This window comes from Tachypleus tridentatus, chromosome 2 (assembly GCF_004210375.1).
Source record: "Tachypleus tridentatus isolate NWPU-2018 chromosome 2, ASM421037v1, whole genome shotgun sequence".
NCBI lineage: Eukaryota > Metazoa > Arthropoda > Merostomata > Xiphosura > Limulidae > Tachypleus > Tachypleus tridentatus.
The window spans coordinates 115,202,637-115,220,044 of record NC_134826.1 but is presented as its reverse complement, the minus strand read 5'-3'; the positions used below and the strand labels follow the sequence as shown (position 1 = coordinate 115,220,044).

At 27.9% G+C, this 17,408-nt stretch overlaps 1 protein-coding gene across 7 annotated transcripts in view; it reads left to right on the top strand.

Moving 5' to 3' along the window:
• LOC143244884 (cAMP-dependent protein kinase catalytic subunit 1-like) overlaps positions 1-16,783 on the top strand; it is a 159,983-nt gene extending 143,200 nt beyond the window's left edge. For 2 of the 7 annotated variants that reach the window (XM_076490349.1, XM_076490355.1), the window contains 9 exons: positions 1,417-1,545; positions 2,368-2,466; positions 4,005-4,087; positions 5,194-5,320; positions 6,113-6,208; positions 10,060-10,182; positions 10,527-10,691; positions 13,897-14,062; positions 14,725-16,783. In XM_076490349.1, coding sequence (XP_076346464.1) covers positions 1,417-1,545; positions 2,368-2,466; positions 4,005-4,087; positions 5,194-5,320; positions 6,113-6,208; positions 10,060-10,182; positions 10,527-10,691; positions 13,897-14,028 — 954 coding nt within the window. In that variant the 3' untranslated portion in view covers positions 14,029-14,062; positions 14,725-16,783. Of the gene's footprint in view, positions 1-1,416; positions 1,546-2,367; positions 2,467-3,866; positions 3,950-4,004; positions 4,088-5,193; positions 5,321-6,112; positions 6,209-10,059; positions 10,183-10,526; positions 10,692-13,896; positions 14,063-14,709 lie in introns of all 7 variants that reach the window. The other 5 variants (XM_076490352.1, XM_076490356.1, XM_076490350.1 and 2 more) reach the window with 4 other exon arrangements.
• The last annotated feature ends 625 nt before the right edge of the window (positions 16,784-17,408 follow it).

The following is a 17,408-nucleotide window of genomic DNA, read 5'->3' as shown; positions in this document are numbered from 1 at the left end:
TATTTTCTGTTTTTTTTTTCACTTAATGACGTTGATATAAATGATGGATCCAAATAATAATATATCATGTCCTATTTAGAATCAGCAGAAAATTATGTTGATTAATACTTTATTAATAAATTTAAAATAAAGTCAAATACTTCTAAAAAGTTACATGCTTAGATAATTTAAAAGTAAAATACTTTTTGATTATCTCGCACAATTGAAACCTACTTTATACTTTGGTTATTTTCTTTATCTTTGTGAGGTGTAAAAGTATGAAGTAAGCTAAATTATTTTAATTCTGTTTGAAAAATCTATTATATTTTTATAAGTTGTGAAAATTTTGTAGGAAGAAATAGATTTTTACATATTGAAGAGATTGATACTGGATAGGTTGTATTGTGTGTTTTAAGACTGTTAAAAATATATTTCATATGATAAAATGTGTCTTTTGATAAGTTGTACTGAAAAAGAAATTGTAAAATTGCTCTTAAAATGTTTTTTCTTAATATGTTTTTGTTAACATGCTTGTGCATCTGTGCATAATTTGTTATTGCAGTCGTGAATGCCTGTGTGTGAAAAAGTTCCAATGATATAATCTTATTTAATACACAGAACTTGGAATATTACTGAAAATATGTTAAGTTGTTGAACACTAAATTATTATTTTTTCTCTGTTTAAAAATAATTTTCGTACAACTGATGTGTTTGTAAAGTTATTATGAAATTAAATATACTTCAGTGTGGATGGTAGAGATTTAGAAGTTTTTATTGTCAATACAGACATTAACAAATCATGGTCATCACAATGACTAAAACTTTCATTGAGGTATCTAATATTTTAATCTATCTTATTTGTATGTAGGGCTGTACTAAATAGAACTTGAATCTAGAACAGTTTTGGGCTCTTTGAATCCTAAATTAAACTTTGTTTTTTGGATTTTAATGGTAGGTTCAGCATTTTTTTTTTTCAGGAATGAAGTGCTGCAGTTACACAATACATTAATAATTTTGTGGTGTTTTGTTTTTTCTCTTTCTCTCAATTTAACTAATCAATGTGTGTGTGTGTTTTTAGACTCTGATGGGACCAAAGGCATATAGTTCAGGTAATACTATCAAGTGGTTGTTGATATCATGTGGTCATTAGCATGCACTCATTGCTGTGAAAGTAATTAAATTTATACATAGTCCCTATTTCATGGTATAACACAGTAGTGAAGTTAGCCACACTAAGCTCCTAAGTTTTTGGGCTGGCTCTTAGATCTAAAAATATTTGTCAAAGCCTGTATTTACATATGTTCACTGTTATGTATTGTGTGCAAACATTCATATATATATATATATATATATATATCATTCCTTTTTAATGTTGTATATATTTTGCATTTTCCATAAGTTAAGGAATGACTTCTTATCAAGTATTTTTTGTTATAGAACACTGCAAGTCTGGATGACTTTGATAGATTAAAAACTTTAGGTACGGGTTCATTTGGAAGAGTTATGCTTGTCCAACATAAGTCAAACAAAGAGTATTATGCTATGAAAATACTTGACAAACAAAAGGTAAATTCTTATCAAATATGTTTTTACAATTGTAAATCTATTTTAGTTTTTTTAAGTAAATAAAATCTAGAAATAACTAGCTGTATATGTTTAGGTTTTATATATATATATATATATATAAGAAATCATCAATAATATTTACCAGTGGATATGAATTAATGAAAGCTCTTTATGTAATGTTTTTCTGTATGTTGGCACTAATATAGTATAGTTGATAAATTTTAACTACTTTTATTTATTTTAGAGTGTTTATATATATATATATATATTATACATGGAGTGTGTTGTGTTTTTTACATTTGAAAAACGTATTTGATTTAGATTGTGTTTTAGATGTTGAAAAGACTAAATTTTTGTTTGCATATAAGGTTAATGTAGAATATGTATTGAACTTGTATTTTACTCTATTTTCTAGAAGATCACTATTTATAGCAGGATTGTTTTTGCTTGCACTTATTACTGTCCATTAACTTCATTTTCAGGATAAAGAGCAGTATATATAGTTTTGGATTTTTCTTCTAAGTAGGTGCGTGTAGATAATATCGCTTATAACATGTACTAAAATATAAGTAACTGCAAAGGTGATAGATACTTTGATAAAGAAGTTAATGGGTGATATTTATAGGTATTTTATCTATCTATAAAAGTAACTAAATGGAATGTTAGGTCCTTAAGCACATGGTGGTACATATTGGTACATATTGGTCATAAATTTATTGTTAAGACTAATATCTTATACAAAAGTTGTATTTTTATAGAATAAAATACTTATTGTATGATTATTGTAAAGTAATTTAATTGTATTTCCCCAAATTCCCATAGGTTGTTAAATTAAAACAAGTTGAACACACACTGAATGAGAAGAGAATCCTTCAAGCTGTTGAATTTCCATTCCTGGTCAGATTGGACTATCATTTCAAGGTGAATGAATTTTGAAGAGTAGCTTATTTTAAAGAAACAAATGTGTGGAAAGATATGTATAAAGCATAGATAAATATGTACAATGTGTGTGTGTGCATACGTAATTCAATACTATGCAATATATTAATTGTTCATAGACAATTAAAATCAGCTCTACGAAAAATTATGCAATAATAAATTTAATATAAACCAGAAATAGCAGAATATAATTGAAATCCAAAACTATGCCTTCACTGAAATTCCTTACTGTTCTTAAGTCAAAAGCGATAATGCCTGTGGTCTGTGGTCATAACACCCAAGTGTACTGGGGATATTTCATCTATTAGGCATTTGGGTGCTATTACTACAGACATTATCCTTTATGACTTAAGGATGATAGTAAGAAATGATAGCAGAGGAGTATTTTTGAATTTCAATTATATTGTCTAGTTTTTGGTTTAGATGTGTGCGTGTGTTTGTAATTTTATTTTTTCCTTAAACAGTTCCATCGAACAAGATTTTACAGGGATCTAACTTTATTATTATGTGATACTTTTCTTTTTCCAAGGTTGCTCTCATATATAATTCCATGTGATATAGTAGTTCCACTTTGCAGTTTAGAAGTTTTGTAGTTTGAATATGAAAAAGTTGATTTAAGCAAACTAATTTTCATGGCCAGATGACTTTCCACATATCTTGAGTGTGGAAAGTTGGCTAGTAGCCAAATTCAAGGTTACTATCTACAGGTAATGCAAGCAAGTATGTTTGTATGTCAGAAGAAATGCTGAAGTGCACTTAGTAATGATAAACACTTTCTTTACATATTTAACTTTTTTTTTTTCACTTGAAATGGTGTGGCCAATTTCGTTTATATATTCACTAGTTATTATACGTGCAATTTAAAGCAAACAGTATTATAGGTTTGAGAACTGTAATGGAATGATGCTGAATGAAAATGTTATGATGTTTCAGCTTTTTCTCTGAGTCTTTATTTTTTTTTTTTGCTTTTATGAATTGTGGTTTGAGAGAGAAACACTGTACTAACTGATTAATTGAAATTAAAATTAATTGAGTAACATATTTAATTTACTGGACCATAATTTAGCAAACACTGCTAATTGAACTGTTCCACTAATGAACAAGTGGAAGTATAATGAAGTATCTGTACTTGTTATATAATAGTTGAGTGGTAAAATTATGGTAGCATTTTAAAAGTTTGCTTGGAATGCAGTAGTGATCCTATTTTTGTATGGAACAACACAGTAGTATTACTTGTTTATATATGTTTATTCTCTTTAACTGTATGAACTCTTCAGGAAAAGGTTAATTTTTTAATAAGCTACATGTTTTACACGATATTTTGTTAACACATTGGAAAAACTTTAGTGTATTATAGTTAGTAACAGTGCTAACCTTTCCAGGATAATACCAACCTCTATATGGTTTTAGAATATATACCTGGTGGAGAGATGTTTTCTCATCTGAGGCGATTAGGAAAATTTAGGTAAGGTTACTTTGTTGCCACTGTGTAAAAGTGATTTTTCTTTCTGCTATTTCAGGACAATTCCAATTTGTACATGGTTCTAGAATATGTAGTGGGTGGTGAGATGTTTTCACACCTGAGAAAAAGTGGACGATTTAGGTAAGGTGCATGCTGCTAAACACTGCATGTGTGCACCTGAAGCATTAATAACTAAAACCTTTAAGTAGGAGTCTTATTTATATTTTCTAAGTAACATTTGCTTGATTTCAAAATAAGAAAAATGGCACTAACATTGCTGTAATTGTTTGCATTGAATTACTTTCAAGGTATTTTATTGTTGTATGTGAATAAATCAGATGCATTCTGCATGTAACTTACTACACTAATGTAAATAACCTGCATAGTTTTTATTCTTTTGCTTGTTTTTCATCTTTTGCAGTTAATTACTTTCAAAATATTTTATCATCATCTGTAAATAACTCAGATACATTCTGCATGCTACTTACCACATTATTATGAATATTAACCAATGTAGTTTTTATTTATTTGCTGTTATTTCTCTGTTGTAGTAGATACTTTACTATTTACTGTGTATGCATGTTTTAAAAGAATGCTTTTAATGAATCTGTTGGTTTTTTAAATATTGTACTATGTTATTAAAATGATAGTACATTTAATATTCATCATATAATCCAAGAGCTCTTAAAAATATTTTGTTCTGTGAAAAAGATTTATCTTAATAAAATCTTGATATGTGGTTAGGTATTCTTTGAATTTTAATCATAGTTGATAAAAAGATTGAGTGCAATCAGCTATATTGTGATTAAATGTTAATTAGAACTAACAATTATCAAATTGTCCAGAAACTTTAGTTTAATTTTTAATGTATTAAGTCTTGTTAGAAATATTGGATTATTCAAAATTATCTATGGGGAAATCTTCTGTAAGTAATCTTCCTAAAAGGATGTTAAGTCTTTGAAAGGTGTTATTATTTGTTTAGCTAGTTGGTTTATACAAGTTCATTAACTTATATAAATGTTTTGTATGCTTAATAGCAATTTTATTGAAAAAGTGAAATATACTGTGAGAGTTGCTATCCAGTATTCATAGATGTAGTTCTAAGAATCATTGTTAATTCTCCTTCAAGTCAATGAAACTTGAATATGTTTTTTCTGAGACCATTGCAGAAGCTTTTTGATTATTGCAAAGTAGAAAATTTTATATGATATAGGCAGGAATGAGAGCATTGTCATGCTGTTTTACAGTGAGGCTCATGCAAGATTCTATGCTGCACAAATAGTGCTTGCTTTTCAGTATCTCCATTCATTAGATCTTATATATCGAGACTTGAAGCCAGAAAATATACTCATAGACCAACAAGGATATATTAAGGTAAGACTGGTATTGTGAAAATGTGTTATATATGGGTCAAAACAAAGTAATCACCAATGCTAATTTTTAAACCGAGTAAAAGCTCTTGGCATAACTTCAATATTCTGTACCAGTGTACTTCAGTAAAGTAGTTTTGATCAGTTTCTTTTTATATATGTTTTAGTAGGTTTTTATAAACAAAGGGTATTCAGTGAAAAAAAAAATTAAACATAATGGTTACACTAGTTATGGTTTGTAGATTGTAAACCAATAAAAGCTCTTCAGAGTTTGTTGTTAAAGAAAAAAGTATACTAGAAATTGATAAATTTAAGTAGCATTAAGTGCACTTGCAACAAAAGGTCTACCTTTTGAAGGTACTTAATTATAGTATTTGTTAATTTGGTCTTTTATTAAAAATATTCAGTAACCTAATGGAACAATCAGCTGTGAACTTTATTCACAAATGTAAACTCTTCAGTGCTGTTCACAAATTTTTATTATTCTCTTTAAAATTATTTGACATAATTGAGTCAGTTTATACTAGATTGACACTGCTTGGATTTATGGCAATTGCATCATCATCATTTTTCAATGAAGGATTTAAGGTTTGGTTCTAAACTGATTTGTATTTAACCCTGTATGCCTCATTTTTGTGTGCTTTTAGATTATTTACTGACTAAAATCAATTTTATCTGGTTTATTTCATGAAGAAAACGCTTAATAAAATGTACATTATACAGGAAGTTTTTTTTCCAGTTTTCTATTTTTTATTTTAATTTTTTGCCATTTCTCAGTGTATTTTCTTGTATAAAGGTAACAGATTTTGGATTTGCAAAAAGAGTGAAAGGCAGGACCTGGACACTGTGTGGAACTCCTGAGTACTTGGCACCTGAAATCATACTTAGTAAGGTAATAACTCAGTAATTTTTAAAGAAGTTTCACATTGTAAGAATTTCTCATGGGCAAATGATTCAACTGAGAGATCTAAAATGGTTTGTTTTGAAAGAAATCACTTTTGGTTTTCATAAGTTATACAATATTTTTTTTTTTTACGTGTTTTTAATGAATGCAGAGCCAGTTATTTATTGGCTTAAAAGCATATCTGGAATCATGCCTTTTTTTTCTTTTAATCATAAACTCTGCTATAATTTTCATAGCCAGCCATTGGTTTCTTTGCTATTTCATAATAAGATAATTTTCTTTCTTAACCATTACAAATTTCTTCTGTGTGCAGTAAATTATAGAGTCAGAAGAGAAGCCAAGAGGATTTGGAACAAGCTTGGATTGCTTTGTCGTTCTCTTTTTCCAAAAATACACTTCTTAGTAATAGTTGCAGTTATTTTTAGAATCTCAAGGGTACCAGACCCTGGTGGAAAGTGTAATTATTTGTTACTTGAGTGAATGGAAAGCCATTTTCCTAAGTATAAAAATGTAAATGTAGTTAAATTCTTAACTTTTTAGCTAATAAACACTGTTATTTTGAATATGTTATGATTACCTTTACATTTTTTTTTAAAGTAAAAATTGCTTTCTGATTATTTTGGTATTTATTTTATCCAGTCATTTATATCTATAATGTTGAAAACTATTGTATAAACAAGCTGTAAACAATTTTTTTTCTTTGCTGATGTTAACTGTCTGACATAAAAATAGTTTAAACATTTTGAAAGTATTTAAGCATAACTCAATAGTATGAAAACAGTTTTAAACTTAAAAGTTGAAGCTCAATAATTTTTGTTAGTGCTCATCTCATTATTATGATGTGGCATTTTTTTTACTGTTCATTTCCGTTTGCTATGTAATATGCTCATATGATGCTGGTATCATTCAGCTATATTATTTTTAGCTGCGTACTTTTACATGCAAGGAATTCCAGTAAATTATGTTGTTTTTGCCTCTTATATGTATTTTTTTTAACAAGTAATATAAGTGAAGAATAAACATTTTTTATTTTTTGCTACTGTTTCAAATGGAAAGCAAGTCTATTCTTTTGACAAAGTTATGAGAGCACAAGTATGATTTAAGTTTCTGTAGATTGGAGAATACCCTGAGATCAGGCTCAGATCATGAGTAGAGTGTATTTAGGATACAGCATTAGGCTTTTCATATATGAATGGATAAATAAAAAACAAAACAAAAGATAAATATTCTACAGCCATAATCCAAAAATAATAATATTCTGATGATTTTGTTGTAAAATTACACAGGCAGAAAAACATAAGTATTCTTCATGGTTAAGTAGGACAGAAAATTTGATAATTCTGTTAAAAACTGTAAGATATAGAATCATGCCTTATCCTAAACTTTCTGGTACATATATATCAGAAGAAAATAAGAATTGTTGACACTGCTGTTAAACATGTGATATTAACATTTCTTTAGTTATTTTTTATGTAAGAATAAATTTTATTATTAACTTATTGCACTGCTGAACAGAGACTAAAACTTCATTGTTTTTTCTGTCTGAGAAGAGAATGAGGCTTAGTTAATTTTTCCTTTTATATATGAACCAAGAAAGAAATTTAATTTTTTTTGTTGTACAAACATGTAAGATTATGTTTTTTTAATAAATTGTGTGATGTTTCTGTTTTATATAAAAGTCTAGAATATATACATTAACATTTTCCCAATGGGTCATGGGTCAAAGGTTATGTCATTGTGTTTGTTGACTTGCATTAAAAATTTTATTGAACTACTTTTTATGAATTTGTATCAGTAAGTTTGATTCCACTAAAATCTATATTTAGGTGGGTTCCTTTAATATTTATATTTACATTTACATTAAAAAAATTTACTCATATATAATATTAAAGTTTGAGTTAATTTTTTAATGTAAAAGTAAATATAAATATTAAAGGGACCCACCTAAGTATAGATTTTAGTGAGTAATATGTGTTGAATGCAGCATTGGTTAAAATTACAGTGGAACCCTTCTAAAGCAGCCACCTTTGGGACTGAGACAAACTGGCCTGATTAGAGGGGTTCCATTGTACATAATTAGAGATTATGTAAACATAAAAAGGGACTGTGATTGAATGACCGCTTTCAAGAGGTGGTCGCTTAGAGGGGTTCCACTGTAGATGTTTGTGATGTCAAAGTACTAAATCTATAGTTTTGTAGAAACTTAGGAACTCGAATTATCAATATTTATAAGGTAGAATGTAAAATACGAATTTTGTATCTTTTTATTTTGCTGAGATCTGTCTTATATACTGAAACAAACACAGTGGCTCTGTTCACCTCTTTCCATTTTTAGAAACATCCCTTTATATATACTCTTACTGCAATATATGATATGTGAATAACTAGTTGACAGCTCAGAATGTCTCTAGTGCTTTTCTCGGCCATTTTAATCTGTGAAAAGGCTACCATATTCTTTTGATCCAAGATTTCAAGGAGGTGGGTTGTGTCTTTAGTCTGCTCAAAGTTTTTAACTTCTTTAAATCTAAATACATCTTGGTTATCAAGCTTACTATATTATAGTGGAATTCTGTGGTATCAGTATAGTTATTTGTAATTTTTTGGTTATTCAACTATAAATATATAAAACCTAAATTTTAAAAGGCTTAGAAACTTATTTCCAGCAGCAACTGAGTTCAAAGATCATAGGTAGAAGAAATAATTGTTTGCTTTACTTCTTTATTTATTGTTCTATATTTAAGAAAAATAAGTTTTGTAACTTATTTATAAACAGTAATAATCTATATGCATATATAATGTATAATAATTAGAATGTTACTGTATAATGCAAAATATTAGTCCATTAAAACACAACCAAAGATTTTCTTAAAAATTCAAGCAAAAACTTCAATTTGACTTGTTTAGCCAAGCAAAATCCTAAAGCTGTACTGCATGGCTGAATAAATCAAAATGAAGATTTTACTTACATTTTTTTCAAATAAAACTGACATGAACTGGGAAGTCCTAGATGAGTTTTAGCATAGAATGACTCTAATGTTTGCTTGGCACAACTAGAAGGTTAATAAAATAAAAAAAATAAATATATAACGTTATGAGACTTAAGATACATAGAATAAACTTTAATAATTTGGTGTTATAGTAAGTAGTTATTCTAGTATAAAAAAACAATTTATTTTTTTATGATGGTTATGAGGTTGGTCAATTGACAGACCAAACATAGGGTATAGAAAATAACATAAAATATAGTCTTACTGAAATTAAAACATTTGAAATGTATTTAGGAGGCTTTAAAGATTACACAAATAATATTTAATATTTTTGGGACAAAGTATAATTTTTTAAATCATAACATGAAATCACTTTGCACTTGGACTTCAACAGAACAGATTTGATATTTTCAAAAACAAAGTTCTTTAAAAATATTTTGTTAAAAAATCTCATTTTTTGTATAGGAAAAACTTGTAATCTTCACTAAAGATCTGCCAAATTTTGTGAAGATACACTTACTGTATCAGAAGTTACAGGGTAAATAGTAAGTGTGCAGATGTGTATGTGAACTCATATATATTATACTGTACTTGTTATGAAAGGGTTAAGAAAACTACAAGATCAGAGCAGTTAGGTTTCCTGAGTAAGTCACGACAAAAGCAGTTTGAACATTATATTTAGCACACCAACATATAGATTTAAACATAACTGAATATTTAGTTTTATAATAGTAAATTACTAATCTGTAAAACGTATTGTTTTAATATGAGTGTGATTAATGTTTTTAGATAACATATGGACACTTCTTCATTATAGTGTAGTCTGTAACTTTTGTTTTTTTTACTGTATAGGGTTATAACAAAGCAGTGGATTGGTGGGCATTGGGTGTTCTCATCTATGAAATGGCAGCTGGCTACCCACCCTTTTTTGCAGATCAGCCGATACAGATATATGAAAAAATTGTCTCAGGAAAGGTATTGTTACACATGTGATTCAGCAACGGTATAGTTTTTAGTTTAACTTTACAAGCATATTTGATGTTTTTGTTTATTTTCTGACTGAGATTTAAACTTTTAACTTTATCTGTCAAAAGTATCCTGCTCTTTGTAAATACTTTCCTTTTGGAAATTAATGGTTTGGAACACATTATTACAATATAAATTTGTATTTTTATATCTTAAATCACCCAATTTTGAAAAAAATCTTGATGTTATTTCTCAGCTTCTTGGATTATCTCTTAATAATTATTTCAGACTTGAAGTGTTTGAAAAAGTATTTTGTCATAATGTTGGCATATCTTGTATTTATCAAATTCTAGGTTCGCTATCCCTCGCACTTCACATCAGATTTGAAGGACTTGTTGAGAAGTCTACTACAAGTGGATCTCACCAAGCGATATGGAAACCTAAAAAATGGTGTTAATGATATCAAAAATCAAAAATGGTTTGCTTCAGCAGACTGGATAGCTATTTACCAGAAGAAGGTATATAATTTTTTAACCTATTCCTATTTCAAATATTATGAATTAATCAGATTGATAGCTTAAAATGTTATAATTCTTTTAAAAAATAGTTATTTCTGTTTTTAATGAATGATATACTTTGTTTTTACTTTCCACTTGAGCTTATATGCATTTTTTCTAAAAAAAAAAAAATAGATTAGTATACTTCCTATTTTTGTATATCTACTTTTCTTTATCTGTCAGTTAGCAATTATAAAACTAAATGTATAAGTAAACATCTACCTATATACATATATTTTTGTATTTATTTGATAGGTATTAAGAAATTGTACATACCTTTATGGTAAACAAATTACTTAAAATGATATTTATGTAAAACATGTATTTACAGTTAAAAGGAATAAATGTTGTAATGTAATAACTACAAATTAACAGTCATTAAAAATATGGATTTGCCTTAAAAGACCACATATGTGTTCAGTGTCCTATGACACCACTTTCAGGAGTAACAGTAAAGGCATGGTTGGGACTTGGATACCTACATATTCATTTACATTTTGATAATGCCATCGTAGCTTATACTAAACAGTGTTATAAAACATCTGTTCCATATTTTATTATTGCTAGACCTGTACCAGCTTCCTTGTTTAATACAATATCTTTGTTTTATTTTCTATTTCAGTAGTTTCTATAATATGAAGTTCAGTTTAAAATTCTACCTGATTTATTGACTTAGTGTTACTCCAGTTGATAACATGAAATGCTTCCATTACAAGTTCTGCTGATACTGATTCATGTTTTTCTACCATATTTTCATTTTCCTTGATCTCAACTTTAAATTTCTGTATGTTCGATCAATATAAACTTGACTATAGGTAGAAGGAATTTTTTTAAATGTTGCATTTATCAATTTCTTCTATCTTTTGTACTGATGAGACTATTTAATTTACAATGTACAGAAAATGTTACAAACATTATACATATTTTTTTCCATATATATTACATATTCTTGTAGATAAGCCTTGAACATATGGTAAACAGTCATGTTATTTACATTTTTCTCTTTGACCTTGTACATGCTAACATTCTTAATTTATTGATGCATTTATAATATAATTTGTCAATAATTTTAGGTTTATATCCTCCTGTCTCTGGCAACATGTTTTAAGAAACATAACTCTACTTTCACATCACAATTATAATTGCATATATTTAAGGACATAAATGTGGAAAAGGCTTATGTTTACTTCTTTAACACCTGTAATGAAAAGAAGGCCAGTGTTTTCATCTACCAAATAATGTATTATATTGCACTGTGTTCTGAACAAAGAATTGCAATTTTTCTTTTAGTATAAGCTATGTTCTCACAGGAATTATGATGACTAGCTTGGAGGAATTTGTAATGGTTCTTGTCACATATTTATAAAGTCAGAAAAATTGTGATTGTTAGAGAAAATTGTTATGTTACTTCAAGTTAGATTAGGTAAAATAAATAATAATAATTTAATAAAATTGTTATATGAGGCATGCATACAAGCAGCTTGGAGTAGCTTGTGGATAATGTAATTTGATAGCATACTGTGAGCTGCACATTCCCAAATTGATTTGTAATGAATAATGTGTTAACACTAGTTAGATATAGTTTAAAGGGCAGTAAAATTTCATTATAAATAGATGTATGCTGTTATGATGAATTTAAAGTTATTTAGGATAAATAAATGTAGTTTAATGTTACAATATGAATTCATTCTAGAGAGATAAAAGAAGGTAATTCAGATTTATTTCAATTTTTCTTGGTGGTTATGAGATTGGTTAAATTTGATTGAGAAAATAAGAGAGAAAATGTCAATTTTTACTAAAAACAAGCATTAGAAATGTGTTTGGAAGATTTTAAAGGTTACATAAATTTGAAATATTTAATATATTTTTAATCTCAATGTGAAAAATTACCTTGTACATGGACTATTCAAAACAAATGCTTGATATGTTCTTGGACAAATATCTTTTTAGTTTATTAAAAACACTTGACTAAAAATATTTCTTTCTTTTATATGAAAGACTTGTAATGTTTACTGCAAGACTGCCAAATTTGTGAAAATATACACACTATATTAAAAGTTAGTCATATCAAGTCAATTTGACTGAGACCATTATCAGAGAGTTAAGATTTTTTCCAAATTCTAATGAAGTCCCAACTTAAGGTTTTGCCTCAAGTGTGTTAAACATCTTCATTTCAGTAGTTAAGATAAATAATTTGGATAAAGAGTGGGACAGGGAAAACCCCACAGCTAAGCCTTTAATCTGTTTAAAAAAATTATTTTTCACTTTAAAATATGCATTTAACACACATTCATGGGCAAACTTTAAAATTTTTTCATCTTGCATGAAAAAAAATTCTTACTTTCCATTTATTCATAACATGTTAAAGCTGAAATTAAAAACTGTACTATTTTGACAGCACAAGAAAAGAAAAACCTTTTTTCTCAAGGTTAATTTTTTGCTATACCTAAAATTCACAGAATTGATATTTCCTTTTGTCTAGTTGTGGACAATACAGGTTCATCAAATTATCCTTTATCAGAATTTGTCAGAGATTTTCATTTTTAATGAACTCTCGTGAATATACACTAGAAAATTCATTTAGTTTGTGTTAATAAAATCTTGAGGAGAAATATGTAATTAATTGATAAATTTGTCTCTTTTTGACATTGTGGAGAGTAAGTCCCAACCATATCTTTACTGTTACGCCTGATAGTGGTGTCATAGAACACTGAAACACGTGTAGTCTTTTCTTTTCAGGGCAAGTCCCATTTTTTATTAACTATTTATTGTTTCATGATTTTAATGTTGTATTCCTTTTAATTGTAAATAAAGTGTTATTTTCTTATATTTCTTTAGTTTTTGTTTCAATTGTTTGATTTTGATGTGAGTCTTATTTTCCCAGTTCTAAAAGTAGTCTGTATGTAATTTATGTATCATAGTTTGTTCCATTTTTTGTGATGTTTTAAGTTGTAAAGTTCTTTTTTCATAGATAATATGAATACTGCCACTGACTTCTGCATGACTTAATTTCATTGTGTTACTTCACCTGTTTATGTATATGCACTCTTAATGACTTGTTTTATGATTTAGATTTTTATATTTGATTTTTTTTCATGCTAAATGAAGGAGTGGATGTTTTTTTTCTTCTTGTTTTGCATGATTTCTTGCATGATCTTTTTACTAGGAAAAAGCACAACTTATTCCTAGGATAACTCATCAGGGAGATACTCGCCATTTTGAAAACTATGAAGAAAGTAAAACTGTGTTCGCCCGGACCTTAACAAATGCTTATGAAGTAGAGTTTGAATCATTCTAACTGCTACTTTTTTTTTTTACTAACCTTTCCACTAGTAGGTTATTATTGCCCTTTATTTCTCTTTTTTCTTTTTATTCCCTAAACATAAAAAAAAACCTCGTAATGTTTCAGATAAACTCTTTAAAATTATTTGTCTCCTTTGTTTTACAGAACAGTCAATAATAAATAATATTGGCAATGTTATATGAGTTTAAAAGAATCATTATTGAGGTAATAAAATGTATTCTCTTACAACTCAGACATGAAAGATTCAAGTAGGGTGCAATATGAAGGCCAACAATACTGGTCTTCAAATCCTTTGTTAACTATGATATATCATGACATTGTTCTGAGATTTTTATTTGAACATTTATGAGAAAAATAATCAGAATATTTCTTGAAAATATGATGAGTAAAATAAGGGTTAGTGCTTATAGCTTTTTCTTAATAAAATAACAAAGTACTTTCTTCTTCAGCTTTTTTTTTTTCATACAGTCTTAATGGCTCTATATTTTATTCTACTATATTGATTAACCTTTAACTTGTTCTGTTATTTTTAATTATATTGTATCCTATCTACTTAAGTAATTCAGAATTTGAAGTAGAGATTTTGTGATATTTATTTTCTAGTCATTTTTTGAGTATTTTAAATTCCATATGTTTTGGTAATATTCTGAAGTTAAACCCTATTTATGTAATTAGTGTTTTACTATGTAGGTGGAAGCACCTTTTCTACCAAAGTGCAAAGGACCAGGAGACACAAGTAATTTTGATGACTATGAAGAAGAAGCTTTGCACATATCATCTACTGAAAAGTGTGCTAAAGAGTTTGCTGATTTTTAATGTTTACAGCAGGTAATTCTTGTTGTGGCTAATATGGCAGGCTGTGGTGTTTTCTTTCGGAAGAGAGCACAGACTTAGTTTGCTAGTCCAGGAGTGATCCCAGGAACAGAATTGCAGAGTCTTATGAAATTCAGCCTGAATATGACTGAGTAACAAAAGCACAGCTGTAAGTGGAAATAAAGTGAGCTTGAACATTGCATAGAATATGTGTGTGTGTGTGTTTTAGTTTGTGCTTGGTTAAACAAAGTTTCTTTTGCCTAACCTGTTTATAAATACCATTGAAAGTTTGTGCATTCTTTTTATTTGAATCCAAAAACTGACTAAGCATTTCTTTGGGATACTAATTGTTCATAAACATTACTGAAGTTCATTATTTATACTGCAAATATCTTAATCATGAGGATTATAAATTAGTTTTTGAACCTTTTAATTCTTTGACAGAATTTTTTTTTCACCTGAAAAGAGTTACATTAAGAACAAATACACAAGATTGAATAATGTGGTTAAATAATGGTGGTGTGCTTAGTAAACATAGTACTCATTTATGGAAAGGCTGGGCTTTAAGATTATGGATTAAGTAGATATAATGAGCCAAGAACTTTTAAAGTCTTTTAATACAAGTATGGATTTTGTCTCATGTTTTCCATCATTAAGTTTAACCATAAAGCTTAATTATATAGAAAAGGTGGGTTTTCAAACTTAAGACTGGTTTGAACAGTTTTAGATGAAATTTATGTAGTAAATAACATAAAAAATTGTCATGTATTTTTAATTACATTTAAGGAGAAAATAACCATTCAAACCATTGAATACCTGTGCACTTTCCTGCTGATATATCATGGTAGTAACTAGATATTGTTATGATAAAGATTGCTAACTGTTTAAAACTTATGGCCAGCTATATTTTACATCTGTGAGTTGAAAACTTTGTAACTTATGTATTACTGTATGTTTCTGTGTGCTGTACTGTTCCTTGTTGATATCCTAAACTAATTCTTCCTAATACCCTATATTATAGTTTGTAAATAGTTTCATTAACTACATCTTATAAAGTTGTCTAAAAAGGACATCACATTGTTCTGGTTATTAAAGATATTAACAGTGTGTGTCTGTATAGAAGTGAACATGCCATTAAGATGATTAATAGTGATTTTAATTGTTTCTGAGAATGAAGAACAGTTAAAAAGAAGCAGTAACTGCTGAGGTATTTAATCGAGAAATAACTGTGGAAAGTTTTTTCCCATTAATTATTGGATAACTTCTGTCAACAAGTTTTTAAAAAATGAAAATAAACTGGATGAACTGCTGTTTACATTTTTTTATTTTATTGTGTTTTATGTCCACAAAAAGAATTCTATATAAGTAATAAAGTGTGGGATAATACGTGTGTGTGTGAATGCACACATACATGCACGTGTAGCCATAATCCTAGTTACCTACCTCTAATTTAAAGTATGAAATGACAGCCATCTCTGATAAACCTGTGGATGGTCATTCATAAGGCTTATCTGTCAGTTGATGTAAGTTAAGAAGGTACTAGAATAATAATAAATTTCTTTATTTCATTCTTTTGCTCAAGCTTTAAAATTATAATTATTTAGAGCTCTAAAAAGTAAATATTTAAAGTTAATTTTGTATTATTGTTTTCTTTCTCTGTATGTTTCATACAGTAATTGTATTAAAGAGTGGTTACTAAGGCAACAGCACAATCTTATTGTACAAATGTTATGTATATCTTTCTATCTGAAAAAGTTTGAGTGGCATAGTCTAGATATGAAGGTGACATTTTACTCTAGTCCAGATCATTGATAAAAATACAATAAAACATTAGAGCTACAAATCTATTGTGAGCATCTCTGTTGACTTAAGTGCATTGTAAATTTGTTATTTGTGTTTAAAGCTAATGTTGTATTAAAAGTTGTTTATAATATTAGTTGGAGTTCATTTCAATTATTTTGTATTTTTTACAGATACTTACTGTACAGATAAACATATTAAATTTTTAAATACATTATTAGAGTATCTTTAATAATATTTCTAGAGAAACTATTCACATAAAAGATTTCATATCCCAAATATAATAAACCAAAATGTAGGTGGTGTGAAAATAGATTTATTCACAACTCTTAGTAACGATTTTATAGTACTAAATAGGAAACAAAAGTCATGTTTGTATTTGCTTATTTTTACTTGTTTACACAATATCCAAAATTAGTTCTTATTTCTACACAGTTATTTTTGATAGCATCATCCCATAATTCATTGTCATTGTTTTTTTTAAATTAATTTTAACTTCTTCCCTTCCTTTGGAAAGTGTAAAGGTTTGTAACACCAAAAATTTCGTTTTGATACCCATGATAGCAGAACACACGTAACTCCTTGTGTAGCTGTATATTTGATAACAAAGAATCCTGTGGATTAAATTTTAGTGCATGATACAGTAGGTAAAGTTCTGAATACTGGTAATGATAATCAAGGTAAATATCAAAAATATATTATGTTGTATTGAAAATATCATCAGTGAAGTTGTAACCTAATGTCAAACTTTGGTGTTGTCA